Raw genomic sequence first — 23275 nt, 5'->3', positions numbered from 1 at the left:
AAATCAGAGCAGGATAATGAGAAATAAAATCAAATCTTAAAACACCTTCCCCCCACCCCTCCCTTCTTCCCAGGCTTAACTTTACTCCTGATTTTCTCTACCTCCTCCGCCCCGAGCGGCACAGGGGGACGGGGAATGGGGGTTTGGGTCAGTTCATCACACGTTGTTTCTGCCGCTCCTTCCTCCTCAGGGGGAGGACTCCTCACACTCTTTCCCTGCTCCAGCGTGGGGTCCCTCCCACAGGAGACAGTCCTTCACAAACTTCTCCAACGTGAGTCCTTCCCATGGGCTGCAGTTCTTCACGAACTGCTCCAGCATGGGTCCCATCCACGGGGTGCAGTCCTTCAGGAACAGACTGCTCCAGCATGGGTCCCCCGTGGGGTCACAAGTCCTGCCAGCAAACCTGCTTCAGTGTGGGCTCCTCTCTCCACGGGTCCACAGGTCCTGCCAGGAGCCTGCTCCAGCGCGGGCTTCCCATGGGGTCACAGCATCCTTCGAGCATCCACCTGCTCCGGCGTGGGGTCCTCCACGGGCTGCAGGTGGATATCTGCTCCACCGTGGACCTCCATGGGCTGCAGGGGGACAGCCTGCCTCACCATGGTCTTCACCACGGGCTGCAGGGGAATCTCTCTGCTCTGGTGCCTGGAGCACCTCCTCCCCCTCCTTCTTCACTGACCTTGGTGTCTGCAGAGTTGTTCCTCTCACATCTTCTCACTCTGCTCTCTCTGGCTGCAACTGCAAGTCCCCTGTAACTTCTTTTCCCTTTCTTAAATATGTTATCCCAGAGGCGCTACCACTGTTGCTGATGGGCTCGGCCTTGGCCAGCGGCGGGTCCGTCTTGGAATCCGCTGGCATTAACTTTATCGGACACAGGGGAAGCTTCTAGCAGCTTCTCACAGAAGCCACCCCTGTAGCCCCCCCCCGCTACCAAAACCTTGCCACGCAAACCCAATACATTAATGTAAGCATAAAGATTTGGTGCTTTTGAAACACTTCCTGGAGATAGAAATCATCTCCTCCTGTGAGAGAGCAAGCAGGAGGGGGCCAGCAGGAACGCCAGCTGATGCGTGCTGGGGGGCACCCCCGGCCTGAGAGGCTGCCTCGTGCAGCAAGTGCACCGTTCACACTCCTGCCTGCAGCCCCTGACCTTGCTGTTCAAACCATCTGCAACAAGAGGGAGCAGATTTTTATTTCTTTGTTTTGCCATCAAGCGTCTGTGGAGTAGAGATCCTGAGCAACAGAGTAAGATGCATTTTACACAGGCCACCAATTACCAGCACAGAGTGATGGTTTTCCATCACTGAACTTAACAGATGATTGAAAAATGACAGATTTCATTTCCCACTTCTCCTCACTTAGCCGGCCCCCAGCTGATGTAGTATGTCAATTTTTAAAATATCCCCTAGATTTACAGTGTTTTCACTATTCATAATACAAAGCAATTCTAGAGTATATAATGTGTAACAAGCTAACAAGAAAACTTCTAGAAAACTAGACAGAAGTCACCAGCATCCAGCTGGGCTCAATTCTGTCAGTATCGTGGCTTTTGGAAAGAACCTCAGTGCACATAATAATTCTATTATTTGGAAAGCTTCCTGACATGAATAAGCTCTTCATCCACGGGGATGTGTAAGGAGAGACGTATGCCCCTCTATGAATTAATGTTTCCTTCCACCATTCTAAATCCTTAATGCAGAACATCTTCAAAGATCATAATTGTAAGGTTATTATACAGTTTAACTCCCACAGAAAGTACATGGAGCTAAGTGCGTATTTGTCACTGCAGAGGGGCCAGAATTGGGGTTTCCTGGCTTCTAAAATCAGAAAATTGCACCTCTCCAAATGGGCTTTTGATAACAGCTTATTGTTTTCAATCCACAGAATTCAAAACACCAGTTTTATGTTTGAGAAAGAAATGCCAAGTATTCCTGCAAAGCACAGGAAATGCAAATCGCATGTATATACAAAGCACGAAGACGACTATTCTTTTATTTGTACTTATAGCACGGAGCTAACAAATAATACCTCCATGAAGAAATCAGAAATGTAACTGTTAATGCCTGCACGCATATACATACTTACAAACTGTAATCACTGTATAAAATATATGTGGATGGTTAGATGCAGCTGTAGGATTATAGTCCTCTTGCTATTTCTGACGGCAAGTATTACTGAGAATAGGCTCAAATTTCCTCTGACTTCCACCTGGGCCAAGCCCACGGAGCCCAACAGAGCCTGGCAGAGGCCAAACAAGTGCATGAGTGAGTCCATCCTGCCCAGGACCAGGGACACACCAGCTTCTGCTGCACAGCTCAGCAAAGCACAGCTGGAAGCAGGAGACCACGGTGGTATCAACCCCCTCCCAGAAAACTGTAGCTGTGATTTAACCTGAGTCAGGGTCAGGTTGAAATGCTCACATCGTAACTCACGTGCAAGAGGTTCATTTAAAATCTAACCCGTACTGTTGCACTGTATCCGACTACGTTCTTTTTCCACATAGAAAGGCCATATTTCATCTGTGTTAAATACCTGTCTTTAAATTAAGTCCCCCTTTTCCTCAAGACTCCAGAGAAGTAAATCAATGGTTCATTTCGAGTTCTTACTGAAGCCTGAATTTATTTTGAAATAGAGCCCAAGGAAAAAATAAAGCAAGCTAATGAAGTATTGCTTTGGGCTCAGTAATACCAATGCTCTTGTTGCCTACTTGCATTGTTTCAATTCTGCTTTGAAGTTGTTTTCACATATTTCTGGTTGTTTGCCTTATGTTTATGTCAGCACCATGTTAAAATTCAAGACTTATTTATCTAATTAGTACTGCCTCATTTCAGCTGTACATACCAAAGTCAGGACACAGCGCAGGATAACATCTGACAGGTTCAAATCTAACAGGTTCTAGCTTCCAGTGCAAGACCAGCTGAAATGATTTACCAACCTCTGCAGGTCACGTGATTCGCACTACAGTTGCTATGGCATAATCTATAGGACGTACCCGTTAGTGCTGAAATCCTAGTCCAGCTAAGTGAATGGGTTTTGCCCTAGCTCAAAAAGGGGCAAAAATATTACCATAAAACTTCTTCCCTCTGACACTCAATCTGCATCTCTCCTTTTCAGTTATTTTCTTTCCTGGTGAACAACTGAATGTGAATGCTCTGTCCAGTGATCAATGCAGTCCATGCAGAAAGCGAAAAGAATATATTTTTTTATCCCCCCTAACCATTTCATTAAGCAGTTTGGTTTATAAGGTACCTTTAAGAGAGTTCACTTGGTTTACTTTGTGATTTGTGTGAAGTGTTTACAATTTTATAACGTATATGTTTGCACATTATAAATTTGTATTTTAAAATGATCTCTTACCATACTAAAATGTGCCTATAGGTATTGCTCTCTACAGCTAGGAAATAACTTTTTGTCTTTTTGAGTAAGAGCGATGATTTTGGTGCATGTTAGGCAGAAGTTCTAATTTGGACTTCATGACAAAAATATACATGCTATTTTCAATAGAAAAGTAACTTAAAATTCAGATCCTTAATTCAGAATTGAGATTCTTAATAAAAATAAAAACAAGGAGATTTCTAAAACTCATGTATAAATCTAGAAATCCAAATGATAAAGGTTTTCTGTATCAATAATACTCATTGCTACTTACATCCCACAACATGCCTATCTGCACAGGTTTTATCACGGAAGATACACAAAACATAACTTTGCAATAAACTTCTGTTTCACAATTGCTTGTTCAACTAGCAATTGAAATTAAAAGATTATCCAAGGTAAAGATGATACATGTGACACACTTGCAGGAGCCCTTTCCAACATGTATGCTAAAAGCTTTTAGATAGGGAGTTCTGCTGTGATCCCAATAACCCTTACAAAACTGTCACATACATTTTCTGCCTGTATATAATAAATAAACAAACCTGCTCTTACTGTGACAGTAACAGAAGAAATAATATTTCGATTACTGAAAAGATATATTTTGTGTGTGTGTGCATGTGACAAAAAGTATAGCTTTACACCTGCCTGCCTCTCTTCTCCGCCAGAAGCTGGGACTCTTACCCACGACTTGTGCCGAAGGCTGAGCACATGGACAGACAAGGATCCCGGGACAGAGAACAGCCTCCCAGGGTGGTGCAGGCGGCGATGGACGCGGCTCCCCACTGGGAAGAGACCATGCCATGCTTATAACCACCCACTGCCAGGCTTCAGCTTCGCACCTTTCCTTGTGCCGGGTCCTTCACTGCATCCCCCAGCTGCAGGTACTGAACAGCAGCCATACACAAAGTACTTACAACATAAGGGCAGCACAGACACTGCAAAGTGGCCACCGCTGCTCTAGACAACTCTGCACCAAAGCTCTTTTGAAAGATTTGCTCATTTCCCGTCCTAGAAATGGATATTTGTTTTTATAATTCTTCCACCTGCTTGCACAACAGAACATATTGCCAGCTTAGAAAAGAGCATAATGGAAAAACTATTTTTGGCAGTCTAGATATTTATTATTCTCCTTTGTAAAGGTAAGAAAATAGTAAATACTTGTGATCCTTTTCTTCTTGAAAAATCTGAAGGAAAGAGCTATGCAATTTCCAATGCAATTCCCAGCCTAAACCAGCCACATTAGGAGAAACACAGCAACAAAGTAATTTACTGTATGACTCAATCACTGCATGGTTATCAAGGCTATGCAACCGGTTAGCAGAACAGATGCATGGTTAGGTACAAATCCTTTGGTGCGATCAGCCTTGTTTACGGTGGTATGTAAACAATACCACATCACTACTGCAAGAATGACTTTTTAAAACATGGACAGCTTGATGACCCTGAACACCTTCAATTAATTTCTGACTACGCCACTTCCTATGGTAACTAAAACCAAAAGTGATTTCTGAAAGGAAGGGTTTATGTTTTATTTATGGGTTACTAGAAATGTGGTGCAAAGACTGTCTTATGATAGCCTTGAGTTCACGTAAGTTGTGTTACAGGGAACTGGTATTAGTTTGAAGTGTCGATTTTGGAGAGTAATTGAGACTTTGAGGTAAAGCAAGCATATCTCCCAAACCAGCAGAGCTGTACTGAGTGAAACAGATTTTCAGGTTCTCCCTATAATTTCAACAGCTCCAAATATGCCTATGAATATGAGGCTGCATTAAACAACCTCTGAAGCATACAGTGATTACAGAATGGGAAGAGGAAATCAATCAGATTGTCATACTATTGTATAAATGCTCTTTTCCTGATCAACTGTGTAGCAAAGGTAAAATTGGCAGCCATATACAAATCCAAGAAATTTTGCTGAAAAGCTTATCACTGTAGCTAAATTGGCATCATTAAACACAAATTAAAAATGTGTTTATTCAAAAATAAAATTCTCAGTTAAAATTTGACATGTTAGATGCTTGGCACATCTGACATAAAACTAAAAAGTGATACTTATTTCCCACTACATTTTTTCTTCGTACACGTCTTTACAAAATATGACCACTTACAATGCTGAAGAGATGTGAGTTAGTTGATATTACTAAAATCTATCATTGACCTTGCTGTTCTAAGCTTTCTGCACACAGAACAATAAGGTGGTCCCCAGATGAAGTTATTTTCCATTTAAGAGCAGAGATCACAGCTGCAGACAGACAGGTATGAAATCACAAGAGACAGAACAACCGGTCACCAACACAGGCACCGGTGTGGCAGCCAAACTTCTCACAAGCTTTTTTCTGTTTTTCAAACCATCACAGAGAAGGAGAAATTTTCAGAGGTGAGAGTTACAGAATTAAGTTTGGCAGCTGTTTGCAGGGAGCTTTTCACAAACAGGACCACGAAAAGGGGGAAGCTGTTTGGGAAGCTGGTTTCAATGGCTGATGGGTGGTAAGTGCAAGTCAGCATCTTGAAAGTACATTACAAAAGACTTACAAAGGTATGGCGAGCTTTGAAAGTGAAGGACATGAAGAATTTAGAGAGAGAAAAATCAGTAGCTTTAGCTGTACCACAGAAATATTGTAACAACATTTGCAGCACTTAAAACAAAAACATGAAAATAGAGAGATCACAGTCAAAGAGGTTACAAGCCTGGCTGAAAGTAATTAAGGGAGATGTTAAGAAACCATGACAAAATAAAATCAAGGTGGGGAAAACGTATTTAGCCACACTGTACTTGAAGGACTGCCTAAACAAACCTTAGGATCTACCCTGGGACACAGGTCTGGGGCAGAGAGAGAGGACCCACAAGTCACCATATTGGAAACAATAGGTGCTGTACACCTCTTTGCCCTGAAATAAGATATGGAGGGAGAAGAAGATCAATGACTGAATTAATAGAAGGACAAGAGGGGCCTCCTTCAGTATAGCAGCAGAAAAGCCACTGAATGGAAAGGCAGACAAATAGCTCCAGTAAGAAAAGCAAGTTTCAAAACATTGTTCTTCACAGAGAGTCTTATCTTCTGCTGGCTCACACTGCTATAAAGGAATAAAGCATGCACTTACACAATTAATTATCCTTTTTATGAAGAAAAAGATGAACAGTATGAGTAAGATGTGCCATAAAGGTGATAGCAGGAAAGCGATTAAGTCACTAGTGGTCACAACCTTCACAGCATTTGTAAGCACTCTGTCCTGCATCTCAGCATCACTCAAAAAAACCAACAAAGAGCATTAGATTATTTCTTGACACTCATTAAGACAGAGTTAGCTAACTTTGATAAGGGATTTCAAAATCTTTTTTGTTTTATCTCCACATTTGCTGAATAATGAGACTCTAATGGCTGTCAGACGAAATACCTACTTTCTTACCAGTTGTGCAGTCTACTGAGAAATGAGGCTGAAAAACCCGTAGGGCTCTGTTCTAGAAAAATTCCACTGCAAACCTACATGCAAATCAGACAGCGCAGTGTATCTGTTAACCCTTTGATTACCTTCAGTTTTTGTAAAATGTCTTTTCTTGTACTTCAGGCCTGTCTGAAAAATGGCTAGGTTTTATATAATGAAACGTTACATGAAATAAATCTTTGACACATTCTAAAGAAAACCAATTTTGTTTCTATACAAAGATGAGAAACAAATGGAAGCTATAAATATAAAGCTTTTCATCTCAAACACAAATGTGCACTGAAATAAGCTACAACGTATTTTCTTGAGATACTGAGGCTACATCAGGAAATGTCTGGACGGCTCTGCAATATTGAGTGAACTCTGTAGCTAGACTGATTATTTGATTAACTGCATCGCTACTCTCTAACAGGCTGAGCCCAAGTGTCTTTTCCATTTCAGAAGTATTGCTTGTTTGGCTATGGTACAACAGTGATGTTGATACTTAATTTCTTAGATATTTTATTTCTGATTTACCATACCAAAGACTTCAGGGAATTTTCTTACAAAGGAATCTGTTGTTTTTTCAGAGTACAAAATTATTTGTAACTGATCAGATTAAAGATGTAATGTTACAAAGGTTGGGTTTCGAAATTTTGGATGGGTTTAATTTTTATGAAAGCAGACTGATGAGAATTAGAAAATATTCAGAAGCACATACAGTTCTGCAACTGTAAAATCTTGCCCTGCAAAATCTATTCTGTACCTGTTTGTACACCTTCCTGAACAGAGAGTGCCTGCTGCACCAGTTACTGGAGTGTCTGAGATGATCCCACTATATCACCTATGATTTTTAGTCAATTCCTTGCATAGTTGGGGATTTTGGGGGAATTGTTTTTGGTTGGTTGGCTGGTGTTTTAGATCTGTTTTACTGACCAAGATCAAGAAAAATCTGGATGAACTTACCAGGGGGAAAAGAAAAAAAAAAAAAAGAAAGGGCATTCACATTTCAAAAATCTCTTATTTAATATTTCAACACAATGCAATTTCTCTGTGCAAAAGCAAGAGGAGCAAGAAGAAGGGTTGATTCTGCACTGCTAGCCAAAATGCAGGAGTGTACATGCTATGTCTGGAGCAAACAAACTAACTTCTAACACTCGCTTGAAGCAACTTGTGTTGTGTCTCCATATCACCTGCTTGTCTTCAGTTCTGCTTTTTTACAGAATGCAGGTAATATCGGACTTCTCTTTTCCTCATTTGAAAAGAGATTAATACAATTTTTCCCACCCTTTTACAATTTTTAGACTGAATAGGGTGAACAGGTAACTATGGTAAATGCAGTGCACTAGTTCTGGAGGAAACCAGCTTGTCTACAAACACAAATACAGAGCAATTTCCTAGTGTCCATTGCTGATATCTAATTTCTCAGTGACACATCGCACCCCTGTTATAGTAGGTTGGGAAAACTTTCACTAGGAGTTTGTTTATAAAACTCAGCAAGATCAGTAGCAGTATGCTGCCAGCAGTTGAAAACAAGGTGGATCTAACCAGGGGAACATAACACCACACAGCTAGCAAGGGTGGACATTAATTTAATGAGTATCCATAAGGTGAGACTATCCAACAGCTTAGTCTTCCTGGGTCCTGTTGCTGTATGTCTAGGCAAATTTACTTTAAGTCTACCTTAACCTTTCATCTTTTCTGAGCTATGCCAGTCTGTATTGGCTGGAATAGAAAAATTTAAGAATTGGAAAATTATAATACAGTCTGGCCAAAATTTGAAATATATTATAAGTTCTGTTATTACAAAATGTGACTCTCATCTAGGTGAAAGTAAATGTTTTTGCTGGTTAAACTTATCTTTTTCTCACACCAGACATCTATTATTTTGTAAATATTTTATACTCCCATTACAGACTCTGCCACATTTATTTCAGAGGTCCTGGAATGCAAATTTTCTATAGTACTGCATTGTCTTTTTAACATTTTAATAACGTAGGAATGCTTAGAAAAATAACATTCGAAGATTACAACAAACATACTGTACTCTGCCCAGACATCCTTCACTTCTGCTTAAAAATGTCTTGGTTCATCTCCTCAACTACAAAAATAACATTGCCTCCTCCATCTATGAATCTGAAATATATTACTAGAAACACATTTCACTTGCTGTTTGTGGAAAAAAAAAAATCTTAAAATTCTACCCACAGCTGCTAAAGTGCTTTGGAACTCAATACAAAATTTATGGGTGTATAAATAAATGAATCAAGAAGGACTGACAATCTGCATGCAAGTACATTCTCGCAGGCCTGTGTCTGAACTACTTACTCGGTACTTGCCCAGGCAGAACTGCCATTGAAGTCAACTATGAAATACTCATCTTCATTTCAGTTAAATGACATCTATAATTGTGCATTCTCACTGACTTCTGTGGCAGGTTTTCCTGATGACTCTGAGTTTTCAGTCATGCCCTCAAGATTTGACAAATAAATTGCATTTCAAATATAGCTTGTCTAACAGACACCAAAATGTTTTCACTGTCCTTAAGTAATAAGGAAATAACATGTAACCTATCGTTTGTATATATAATTTTTATGCTATAGCATATGTAGCATACTTCTCATACCAAGTCAATAACGCAGCAGCTGTAGAATTAAGGCTGGAAGGATGATAAAGGAAGATTTTTCAAAAGACCTATTTAAATGTCTGATGTGCCAGTCATGGATATTTTTGCTTTTGTTTTTGATTCAGGATCTCTGAACAATTCTGTATCAAAACCAACTCATCAACTTCTTGGTCTCACAATTGCCTGCCATCCCCTAGCAACATGTATTTTTCCTTGTGTTCTTAATGCTGCTTGCATTTATGTTACAAAAACAAAGATGAGTAAAAATAACATTTACCAAAAAACCTCAAAATCAAGCCACGTTATTGATTGTGTGGAAGTTGCCACTAGACCAGCTTGTACTCTCAGAGGTCTTTTCCTTTACTTAAATAGTTGCTGAGAAATACAGAAAAAAGCCACGAACAAGACTGTTTTCCCCAATCGTAAGTACACGTTTTCCAGAAAAAAGGTTAAAAAATAGAACATTTATCTCATTTAGGGGCAAAACCAAAGCATCCTGAAGCAACAGCATTGGGCCTGACCCATTCTTTTACATTTGGAGACTAAATTCACTCAAAGGCTGAGAGAAAAGGAGGAAATTTAACTCAAATTTTACAGACTCGACACAACCTTTAACTTTGGCACAACTGGACACAGACAAAACTCCATTCAACTACCAATTGTATGAGTAATCACCAGCATTCTGTTATTTATTCTCTGATTATGTGAGAAAACTAAATGTCTGGCATCAAAAAAATAGCCTTACTTCTTGTGCAATATATTTCTTTAATAAGCTTTGTGAAAGTACTAGGTACGGATAAAGCGATTCCTCCCAAGCTTGTTAAAAAAACAACAAAACCAGCAGCTGTCTTTTTTGGGAGATTTCCATTCTAATGGATTTAAAGGGCTAATTTCAGTCCTACGTAAATAAAGAGAATTTCCACTGATCTGAATTTCTTAGTCATCTAAAAACAAACCTAGGGCTTTGGTCACGAATTAATTTTTTCTTAGGCAAATAATACTGTCATTCGTCATCAAAATAATAACCATCTTAAGGTGACAGAAGGGGATATTTTATTTCTCTCATTTGCAATTTTTACAAAATCTTATTATATAACCCTCACTTTTTAGGATAATTCTGGATCACCTTTCTTCCCAACAGAAAATTGCAAAGCAGATGAGTGACATTGGTATCTCAGTCTCAACTCTCTTTTTTGCCAGCTACTTCTTTTTTGTCCCACTTTCTCCCCTTCTCCATTTCCTTACATGAAGACTCAAGAACTCTTGCAATAGTATGTTGCAAAGACAATGATGAGTAAAGAATGATGTGATACATAATAGTTCTGGTAGTGCCACCTCTCTGGTATTATGTCCTCTATGGAAATACACATACATACGTACGCTAGTAATTTTTGTTATTTCATATTCATCTTATTATCATTCCATTATCATCATCATCCTATCCAAAAAAATCTTTGGATATTCAATAGGCATATCATTAGCAGAACAAACAAGAAAAATGTTTGCCTGATTTCACAATATAAAAGAGGTGCTGAAAGATTCAATGTATATAAATGGATTCTTTAAATGACCACATACACCTACAGTTGACTACAAACTAACGCCTTTATCTAACAGAAATATGCCTGTGCTTAGCAGGCACTATCTGAATACGCATAAACACAGATACGTGGTTATTTTATAGAGTATAACTTCAGCAGAATTCTTTATGTAAGCATAAATGTGAAGAACTCATGAGGCTCATCAGTAGCTTTTGATGGAGGCTAGACATAACGACAAGCATCTTTGAGGGGCATAAGACAGGACCTCTAAATATGGCTCATTGACATTGGGGGACAGCAAGCCAAACACATCCTTGTCGTGTTCCTCTCCTAGAGCCTATCTCTCTCTGCCCCACCCTCAAAATTCAACTTTGTCACAACATATTTTGAGGTCTAGAGGACTTGGGTACATTACACAGAATTAAAAGATTGAAGAATAAATGCCCTAGAAACACTCTAAACTTTGAGGTTCTTATAATGATATCTGTATGACAAATAACCTAGAATTCCCCAGAACTGATATACCACAGTTCAGCTGTGGAGGCTGCGTGTCTGTATCTCCTAGCTATTTCTGAAGGATTATCTAAGAAAAAGTTTATTGGAGCAATGTAAACAAGCCATTCCTTTAAAATGAGTGGAAAACAAGGTGATAAATGGAAATAAATGTTAAGGTGAAAAGGGATTTTTGTTAAGAGAAATGGTATCATTTTTAGGATTACTCTAAGTACGGAGATGCATATGGAGAAGTTTAGAATTTTAGCATTGGCAGAAAGATTTTTAAAACAAGCAATGAAAGCAACATGACTAAGGGAGTGTCCTGATGGTGGACTTGTAAAATATGAACTGAGCCCTCCCTTGGGACATTACACCTCATTGGTAGTGGATGAATAAACAGCACTGGTAATTAGGACACTGGAGAAATCCAACCCATCATAATCTTCCTGAGTAAACGTGATTCAACATGTTGCACTCTACTTTAGGAATAAAAGGAAAAAAACATTGTTTTGTTGTCAAAGCACCCACAGACAGCCCTTAATGAACTAAAACCCACAGACAAGACCTCAAGGTCAACTTTTCTAAGTCTGATAAAGCTTGGAGTTGCCAGTTCTGTCTAATGGGCCAGCTAATTACCATATGTCTACATGACATCAAGTTGCATTTATTAGGTCCATCAACATGTCTAGGCTGTTTTCAAAATGTAAGCTAGCCCATTCGGTGTCAGATACTGTACTGTACTCTAGCATGACAACATTCCTCAGAACAACCTCCAGCTGGTTTTAGTTATACAGCTGTAATGACTGGAATAACTCTTACAGGGCCCGCTTAGGATCGAGAAGCTGGCAAACAACTTTCCAGTCGCATCCCTTTCCTACCGTCCTTGCCATACGCAGATCAGCCTAGGACTGCTCATATGCTGGAATATCATCACCATGACCCTGTGAACTGCTTGTTGAGCTGCCTTGAGACACGGCTACAGAACAAAACAGTAATAAGAGGGGTCAGGATTTGAAACAGGGTCTAGCATTTGGCCTAGTTAGATGCGTAATGTTGCCTATTCCTGTACCAGCTGAACAAAAAAGAGTTTTCATAGAGCATCCAACAGGTTTATCTGTACCTACTAAGTCCCAAATAGCAGAGTTTTCTGCTCTTATTTGAACGAGGACTGAACTTGAAATGCCCATACCTATCATTTCACAAACAGCTCTCACTGGCACAAAGGAAATAGAGCATATACTGAATGGATCAAAGACAGAAAAAAAAAAAAGACCTTACTTTTATAATCTGAAACCTGGCTTTGACTCTTTTGAGTAGTTTAAAACAGTTGCATTTACTTCTTGATTTTTATATCAAAGCAAAATGCAAAGAAGGTGATACCACATCATCTGTCTGCTTCATTTTGAACTATTTATTTTGATTTGGAAGTATGATCAAAGAATTCCTCTTTGCTTGATAAGTAAACAGTGACATTTCAACCCAGTTATTATCATATGCATTCCTAAAGGACTCATCACCGTAAGCATCTAGACTATGCTAACCTGGGATCACAGACACCGTCTTCTATTGCATTCTCAGAGCTATATTTAAAACACACTCTAAATATTCTAAACTGTGTTATGTACTGGTTGCTACCCCTGCCCTTTTCTAAAGCAAGGCCATACATATATGACATACATATATGTATACTTCTGTGTGAAGCCATCCTGAAAATCCTGGGCTTCCACAGGGAGGGAAGGGAATCCTTGCTCCACATGAAAGAGCAGCTCCCAGTGCTGTTAACACTGCTGTTCTGTAACCATGTCTCAAAACAGCTACAAAAAAGCCTGCAGTGTCACAGTAGTGATTTTCTAGCATATGAAACTGTTCTATAGCCATTACTAGATTTTTCCTGGGTGGTTAGAGAAACTGTGTGGGAGACAGGTTATGAAAGGGTCCCCTATGGACACCTCCAATCTGCAAATACCCATCAGGACAAGCAGACATGACCCAACAAGAGGTAGGGGAACAACAACCTTATCACACATCATCTGTGGCGTTTTCTTCCTGTCTGCAGAAATAGTGAACAGGATAGGACAGTGGTACTTACAAGTACCAATAAACAAGTATTTTCTAAATGGTGAAGAGTTGTGCGCTTAGAAAACAAGATCACATAGTAGTCTAATCATGTTAGGATGCAAAACTTGTGCAATTCAACCCATCAATATCCACTTACCTGAGGTTGCAGCCAACTCAGCATTACGGTACTATGGCTTTATCATTACATGTTTGCTGATGATCAATTTACAAAAGTCATTTCTGAGTCATAATGTATGATTAACGTCAGCAGGGAAGACCACTCTCTCACAACTTTGGCATCGTCACGCTCAGACCGAGTTCCAGAGTCACCCCTTTCCATTTGGCTGAAGCCACTTTTGTCTGCAGGAGCCCACATTCTTCTGGAAACTCCCAAAAGACCTTAAAGATTAATTTAACTTTTGTAGCTCTACCAGCAGCCACACTTCTCAAGTCGAAAGGAACAGCTGTAGAGAGACCACTGCATCATAAGTTTTGAAAAATAAGGACTGGATGAATTTGGGTTTTGCCTTTGATAGATTCATGACAGAAGCTGAGCTAACAGTGAAATTACTTTTCCTGTTACTGCTACAATAGTGACTTCTGACAAATAAGTGTTTTGGATCTCATGCTATGTCTGACCCACAGAAGACATGGCTCTGTAGCAAACTTATTTGACATTTTAGTTCAATATATAGCAACTGTTCAGTCTGGAGAGCTCCAGATCATTCATCATTACGTCACTCAAAATGACAGCACATCAAAAAGGCTGCTAGTTGTGCCTGTTGTGTCCTTTTATTAGCAGACCTACATAAGAGAATAGTAAATTCAGTTTATCAGTTTACTATAATACTCCCTACCCATGCTGCACTAATTAATACCAGTGGAAGTACAGTGGATAACAAAGGAACACAAGAACTTAAAACCGTCTTCTCTGTTTAGCTTCTCATTCTCCTCTTCCATACTCAAGAAAAGGAGACCAGGAATGACTTATTTCTTGATGAACGTTTCTCAGGAACTTAGCAATTCTCCAAAGTACAATGGTTAAACAACAGCTCCACAAGCAGTGGAATTTAATTCCCTTCCATGATTCCATTTAGCCCCTACCTTGTGTCCTTCTAAGGCAATTTTTTCAGACCTACACCACACATACATACTCTCAAATTCCCCGTCCTGAAGGCAAACATAGTGCCTGGCCAGTCAGCAGGCCAAGCAAAACAGAGCTCACACAGCAGCATCTCTCAGGATGGACCATAAGTTAAGGCTTCTCTTCTACCCAGGTGCCAATTTTCATCAGATTTATAGGGGCTTCACTAAAACCTCTTCATCTCATGAATTTTTTTGTCACTAGGCAATACAGGCAAAGTTGTGAAGACAGGGCCAGAGAATAACAGAGATAAGGATAGATGATGTGACCGTAAGTCTTATTTCCTCTGGAAATCAGGATAAAAAAACAAGACCACAAACACACACATGAACTGAAACTCTTAGTATTAGAAATCTTCTAAGGAAAACTAAAATATACCTATACAGTTAATAGATAGCAATAATCCATTTCTCAGAGACTGAAAGCTGTGTTAAAATATTCAGAAAAAATGGTATCAGTTAATTTTCTCCAAGGCAAAAAAACTCCCACCACTGATTCCCAGAAGCAACATAGTGATTGCTCTAGCTGCAATAAACACTATGTCAAAGAGCTAAACGTATGTTAAAGAACAGATGAACAATAGCCTCCGTAAGGGAAAGCGTAGCTGAACAAAGTTATGGTTTGGTTTCAAGTCCATAGCCTGATAAAAACCCCAATCTCCAAGCCGTTCCCCACCTCTGCAACTAGCATTCCCTGTGTATATGGAGAATTTGCCACTTGAGGTTCAGGTTTTTGTCCTCTCAAATATCCCATCCGCAATCTCCTGTAGAGCAGTAACAGGCTCTGAGGAGCCTCCCCTCCACAGAGAATCCCACTGTTCTCCTAACAGGAAGAAAGTGTTTAACTAAATCACCACTGTGATTTATTTTTAATGTAGAAACACTTGCAGTGGTATAATCCAACAGACGCAGATGGTAATCTAATTTGTGAGGAGTAATTAACAGCATAAAACACCACACTGTCAAAACAGGGCAATATAAAAATATCAAGAGCAGGTTTCCCTTGTCATTGGTTAGATTATTTTATCAAAAACTGAATGTAGAGGTGTGAATGATTTTAGGTACATTGCACAGAGAAGAAGAAAATTAAGTCAGGGACAGATCTCATAGTCTGGCAAAGGAAACACGAGACAGATCCAGACTTATGGAAGAGATCACGGAGTTTGTGAAAGATGCTGAAACTTTTGTTATTTGGCCCTCAGCCTTTGGCATAGGTGGGGGAGGGCATCATACAATTACATAATCACAGAATGCATTATTACCATGCTAAATCCTCTAAAGTTTTAACTGATATCTTACTTCAGTAGTTGTCTGAGTTCTTACAGTGTACACCCGAAGCAGTAAGCTATTTTAATGAAAGCTATTTTTGATATTTCAGAGAGTAAAATATTTATCAAATATTTTAAATCTCTTTCCATTCAATACTCCACATCTTTCTTAGATCAATGGTAGTTTGCTACTTTTTATAGTAACATGACTTGTTTACCTGAAGATGCTACTTGGATTCATGTTCTCTCTCTCAAACATAAAATGTGATTTGCTAGGTGAATCAACACAAAATTTGGGACCCATTATCATTGCTAAGGACCCAGACAAAGACAGTTCTGGTGCTGCTGTGAAGAGAGCAGGATGACAAACAGCCACTGATATGGATTTTTTTCTTTTTGGTGTGTGTGTCAGAAAACTGTCTGTGTCATTCACCTTATGGCATCTGAGTCAAGCTCAGCTCCGGTCAAGAGGATAATAAATGGCTATCACGACAGAAGCAAATTTATCAGAAGCAGTCTATTAGACCAATAGTTGGGCAACCCACAGTAGGTGCTTTCTCCTGGATAACAAGTACAGTATTTCAGACTGCCAGCGAGTTCAGGAAATTCTCCTGTTTTATTCAGTAACACAACACTGACAGAGCAGAAAGACACTCAAGCAACTCCACTGCAATCAGTGTTACTGATCTTCCTCAGATTACTAATATGGGGGGAAAAAAAAAAGAAAAAAAACCCAAAAGTGATGTTGAAGTACTAATGAGCTGCGGAAGTCAGGAAATATCCATGCCATGAGGCTTCACTACATTTCTGTAGGTGTGTTTTCCTGTTTGAGCAATATCATCCTATTCAGAAAGGAAAAATTTCTTACAAAGGTTTCTTGTGCTTCAGCTAAATACATACATCTCAGACTTGCCCCTCCACCCACATCCATCCATTACTACTGTTGTAGGAACAACATCCATACTTTTTAAGAGTAAATTTCACAGGTTTAAAAAAAAAATAGACTTTAGCACTCAGGGACACCAGATGTTTGACAGACGTGAAAAAGCACTTTGATAATACCAAAACCAATCAATTCTGTACAAGAAAGCATAGTAAATAGTTTAGAAAACACAAGTCATGGATCACTGTCATGCAACCAGATTCTCTTGTACAAACACCAAAAAAGGAGAAAATAAAGAATGCATAGAACAAAAAGTTTTCATTGACCTGATTTGTCAGAGATGTTGGCTGTGACTGGCGTGGTGGAGCAGCTTGTGTTAGCCTTTGCGCTGTCCTTGGAAGAACCAACTTTGGGTTTATTTTTCGTTGCCTCTAGTGCTTTGACCTTCTTGGCATGTTTACTTCCTTTGTAGTGGGCCTCGGCCTGGCTCTACAAAGGAGAACAAATCAGGCTCACTTTTTTCTGTACTTGTATACAACATAATGGATGACAAAGCAGAAAAGTGACACTTTCAATAGTAGGCACCATATTATTCCACCTAGAAAATTTTAGTAGCTTTACAGTAACAGTTTTCCTAGATATACGTTCTTATATATTCAAACGAAAGGATTTTAATGAATGGTACATGTTTTCAGTAACTCGGAAAAAGAGGCTTCGAGATTACATAAAGCTCTATCACTCCTAATGTAATTCTTTGCTTCCATGGTGCTTAAAGATTTAAAGCACTACACAAATGTAAACACATCCAATTGAGAAAGATGCTACACAATTTTCATGTACTGTTCCCTAGTCTTTATTGCTTGTAGTTAGAAGCATGCTGTAACATGATTAAATGATCCATTTTTCCTTCTGTTTGATCTAGTACAAAAGTCAAAGTATCATTACACATCATTACACTAACAGCAACTGAAACAGGCATTAATGACATTATGACTTCACTATTAGATCAAGCAAGAAGGGTTAAAATGAAGAAACACCATTATCTATAAACTTCAGCAGACCCAAGTAAAACACAGAAAACTAAATACTTATCAGTCTTGTTTTATAAATTGCCTTTTAACAATTTTTTCCAAAGACTAAGAAAATAAGAACCTGAAGGACAGGAAGGAGAGGAGCTTATATTTATTATCTTCCCTTTTTTTTTTTTTTTTTTTGGCTAAAGTGCTTTATATATAACGTACTCTTCTTGGTCTGCCCAAACAGAACAGTAGAAATATACTGAGATGTAATATTTACTTGACCTTTGTCTTAAAACTATCTTCAGAAACTAGGTCAGTGTTTTTGAAGTTGCACAGCTAAAGCTAGACACATAAATAAATGTCTGTTTTTTCAGTGAGTCCCCATTATTGTTCCTGACTCTACATAACCAGCTGCCTTGACAAATCAGGCCACTTTGTTGGGTGCAAAACTAAGGAACTACATGCTTAATACACACTCCAAAGCGTGGAAATTTCAGCTAATGAATTTAAATGTTTTTCTTAACTTCTTAAGAAATTAATTTACCAAAAATGGGTAAGAAACATAATTTTATACAAACACAGTGTATTTTCATAACATTGTACTAGTCAGCAATAGCTTTGCATTATTAGTATTTCCAAACATAACTTTAAAAAATTATTTCAGACATACTACTAGGCGCCTCTATTGAAGGTTACATATTAACTAAAAAGTTAATATTGTAGTTTATTTCCAAGTGAAACACTCAGAGAAAGCATGCTTCATGTAACCAGATGACCACACCTTGGCACCTGGCATATAAAAACATCAGTGCAAGTAAACTTCTACTATGTTCATGCAAAAACACATTCTCTCTCTTCAATTGATTAGGACTATTTTATTTAGTTCACTGTGTTAAATGAAGCAAGCCATGAAACAAGTCACATGCTTTTTATAAAAAGCAACTATAACATCCAAGACGTTTGAATTCCATAAAGAGTGCTGCCATAATGAGGAAAATCCTTTTAATATCAGCAGAAAGAGGCATTACGATACAGTCACCTTGGGACAGCATGTAATAACAATTTTATCATACGGTAGAGTGTAAATGAAGAGTAGAAACAGCTGGACCAGACAAGAGAATAGACAGTGTGTTGGAGTCCTCACAAAAATTATATGCACCGTTAAAACTGATGGAGAACTGCCACTAAAATAGAGGAGTGAAGTTTGTAGCGCCGAAGCTTCTTAAGTGATTATACACCCTGCGTAACACAGTGTTTTCCACCTCGAAAGGATAGTGTATGTGACATGTTGTGGCTGAGTCTTTTCTTTATTAGGAGATTTCAATAAGCAAGCATTCAGTAAGAAAGGCTGCTAGATAAGTTTTACTTTGAATTCCTTTGAAATTGAGTTTTTTTAAAAAACTATTATAAAAACAGTAGAGTCTACTCATCAATTGCTATTAAACTATTTCTTGATTTTAAAACCTTTGAAATATTAACACGTGTACAAACACAATTTAAGGATTATAAAGGAACAACTAAACAGCTATACCACTACTACTATGTGCACTACTTAAAGGGACACTTGTCAACTTCTGGGTTGGACCTCTTCATTTCTGAATGTGGGTAGAGGAGCACAAATCTGTTTGCACCCTGTTATGTTGATGGGCCTTACGCAGGCACAGGAGTCTCACCCTGTCTCTCTCCACCCTTGCTGGGTTTTGTCCATTTCTCTTAAGCTTTGCTGTTGCTACACGATGCACTAGGAGTGTTTGCCACCAACAAAAATAAACTATTCACACGATACAGTGTACAAAAAGTGAAGCTAAAAATTGAGGTGTATATATACCCTTTCCATTCCAATACTTTTAACTTTAAATAATAGCAAGTATAAGATTTTCCACTCAAGCATTCTCAAGTTGATGATGTCCCTTTAAATATTTAAACTCTATGCTCTGCACATATATATGCTGTTGATAGGATCATATGCTGCCTGTAAGAGACATAAGTGCACTCAAGAGAAAGACTTAGTAAGTCAATTCCTTGATAATAAGCCTTTCTGCTGATATTTGCAATAATAATGCCTGCAATATCAGTAATAACCTACTACAGTCTTTGATTCCCTTCATTCAATCCCCATATAGTGTACATGAGACCTGTTGAGAACAAACAAGCGCAGGCAGAATGAAAATTACAATTTCCATAAACACAAGCAAAGCCTCATGGAAACGTGGTGAATGGACTCACTTTTGATTTAAATTTTTTAATTATTATAATCTTTTTATTATCAAATTCATAGTTGTACATTATAAGGCCAAAAGGTATTGCTATGACCACCTAAGCAGGGCTTCTGAAAACACCAGCCTTTTCCAAAACTGTTTGAACTAGTCCATATTCCTTTGGGGAAAAAAATTGTCCAGCTTTGATTTTAAAGTAGCTAGGGATGGTAAATCTACCTTTGGTAAATTGTTTCAGTGCTTCACTTTGTCAGTTAAGTACATACCATTTATTTCTACACTGAATTTGTCTAGTTTCAACTTCCAGTGGCTGGATTTTGTTCAACCTTTGTGTTTTAGGCTCTTTCAATTCATCTCTGTTCTGTGAGTAGAAACACAGATACTCTCTTCAAACATGAAGTCAGAGGACCGTTCCTTGAGGTACTGAAGCAACGCTTCCTAGCCACATAAGCACTATTTTCTAACCCTTTCAGATACACCTGAAGTTCAGAGTTTGCTTATTATCCACTGTGGGATAAATCATTTGATTCAGCTGCCTTTTGGTAACTGAAACGCAATATCAACACAGAACTGTGTTCTGTGTAACCATGGTACAAAAACCATTGGAGTTTTCTGGAGTCATAGTAAACGAAAGAAAAAAGGACAGCTGTGGGAATCTGAAATTGGAGTGCAAGTTCTGATTATTAGTGGTACCAATTATTCTGATTATTAATGTCCTGATCATTACTAACTCTAGTTTTATAGAAAATTTGCACAAGTCACATTAAAGGCAAACATATTTGCTCCAAGTCCCATTTAAAACTTGTTTCTGACACAAATACAGCAATACAGTACAGGTTACAAGCTTTGTAACATACATCATTGAAATACTAAACATATCTTTGAAATAAGTCATGACATAAAAAATTTCATTTTTAGTTAAGACAAGAAGCCAAACATTTACTTTCATTTGCTCTGATAATCCAAAGGAAGTTCTGTACATAAAACGTTTAAAAGTCACATGTATAAAAGAAAGATAATTTACCAGTTTTAATATAAAACCCCAACAAAATATAAAATGAAATTAAGAGTAAATATCTTAGGGATGCAATATTTTAAATGGATACTGAATGTACTTTTTGATCATCATTAACATTAACTAAACTAAGTACAACTAATTCATGCAAATTCTGTATCATCAAAACAATATTTGAGAAAATAAAAGAAGTTAGGAAAAGCCAAAATAAAGGTATATAACCTTAATGAATTTCTCTGTACTCATGTACTGTGATGCTTTTTAATTGCATAATAATTTTTTCCAGTGTATAGGGCTGCATTTACTGTAGGGATGAATCAATTCTATAGTAAAATAATTTATCTATGCCACAATTCAATATTATTGGAATATTTAATTTTTTATTTCAAAAAGATTAAGTTAAATTTATTGCTTATATAATCAAAATTAAATGTCACCATTGAACTGCTATTATTATAATTTTTAAATGAAATGCTTATGAGGTTAAGGAGGACACTTTTTGAAAAAGTGGAATAAGAAAATATTTCATATGAAAGAACTCCCTACATAAAAGGAAAATCTAATTTCCACTTGGTTCTAAAACTGACTGTGGCTTACTAGCTTGATATATACACATTGCAACATTTTAAAATGGAATCCCCCTACTTATTAGAAAGTATAGAAAGTCATCAAGTCCTGGCTAGTAAGATTTAATGAACAGGAAAAGCTTTAAGCTGCAATAAATGTGACATTACATACCAGAATGCAAAAAAACACCTTTGTACTAACAGGCCAAATCCCACAAAAGTGCTTATGCATTTGCCTGGCATTACCTTTTGATCAACAGGATGCATATTTTAAGACACTAAACATATGTCTAAATCTTTAGAAGATCATGGCTTAGTGAAAAGCTGTATTTTGAATTCAGTTGCAAATAATTAAGAATATCATTGACAGACAAATAAATATGCAATTTTCTCCCATCGTTTTTTAAATTTCTACACCTTAAAGTGGGGGGAGGATGCCCGTCCTCTCTTTAAGCAATCTAGATTTTTAGTTCCATTCACAGTCTTCAAGTGGTAATTAAAAATCCCCAACCAATTAAACCTTATGATTTTTTTTCTTTTAAGAAAGCCTTCTATGATATAAGGATTAATGACTTGGTTGTAAGAAAGGACAAGTTTTTCCTCTCTTAAAAATATATTTCATTGAGACACACAAATGATCCAAATGTTACATTTTATTTAAAATCTAAAGTTAATTGCTACTTTCAACTCCAAACTATTAAATTTGAAATCTAAGCATCAGGATGTTAAATTGTGAGACTACATACAATACGTTAGCCTTATATACTAGATTGCATCTAATAAAACATCAACAATGCAAATCTTCATCTTCTACATGTAAACATGCTTTCTAAAATAAATGTGAATATCATTAGCATATTATAGTGCTTAAAATAACCTCAGTAGCTTTACTTTGCATAAACTTAAATATGTATATGTATAGATATGTATATATAGAAAGATACAGATAACCAGGAAACATAAAGATCATACAGATTCATTGATAGTGGTATTACCTTTAAGAAAACTTTGAAATTCAGGTAAGACTGCAGTACAAAAGATTACAGAAAATTATCCCTGTCAGGAGCAATGACTGACAGTATATTTGAAATCAGCGCTATTCATTTTGACAGTTCACAAATGACTGAGTTTTAGAATCTATTTGGTGTGTGAATGATTAATTAACTGAATTTATTACTACATAAAGAGATGAAATATTAACCTATGAGATCCCTTCAATAACAACCTGATGCAAGGTTTGACTAAATCTAATGGTTCAGTGTGTGTGTGTGTGTGTGTGTGTGAGAGAGATTAAGATTTTTTTCAGGTTTCTTCAGGATCAGCTGAAGTAGCCCTTCAATAGGTCTTGATGGAAATAAGACCTTTGGACTGCCAACACTTAAGCTGAATGCTTCAATCTGCTACCACATTATCCGGTCTGACAATTAACATATAAAATGAAATATATGTAAAGCAGCATAACATTAGGAAGGAGAAATACAGAAATAAAGGGAGACTCTGAAGTATCCACGTGGGAAGTCTGGGTTCATGCCTTAAGCTCTGCAATACCAGGGGAGTGCCATAACTAAATGGAACTGAACATGGTGGCTCATAGCTCCTATTTCTTCTCCCTCACTACTGCATCTTTATAAAGCAGGAATTCTGCCC

At 37.9% G+C, this 23275-nt stretch overlaps 1 protein-coding gene across 1 annotated transcript in view; it reads right to left on the bottom strand.

Moving 5' to 3' along the window:
• Nucleotides 1-23275, bottom strand: part of ZNF385B (zinc finger protein 385B) — a 171541-nt gene that overhangs the window by 7063 nt on the left and 141203 nt on the right. Inside the window, exon 5 of the mRNA XM_050900160.1 lies at nucleotides 17139-17301. Within this exon, the coding sequence (XP_050756117.1) occupies nucleotides 17139-17301 (163 nt within the window). The remainder of the gene's footprint in view (nucleotides 1-17138; nucleotides 17302-23275) is intronic.

The sequence above is a fragment of the Gymnogyps californianus genome, chromosome 7 (assembly GCF_018139145.2).
Source record: "Gymnogyps californianus isolate 813 chromosome 7, ASM1813914v2, whole genome shotgun sequence".
Classification (NCBI taxonomy): Eukaryota; Metazoa; Chordata; class Aves; order Accipitriformes; family Cathartidae; genus Gymnogyps; species Gymnogyps californianus.
Note: the sequence above shows the minus strand (reverse complement) of the source record. Positions and strands in the feature narration are given on the sequence as shown.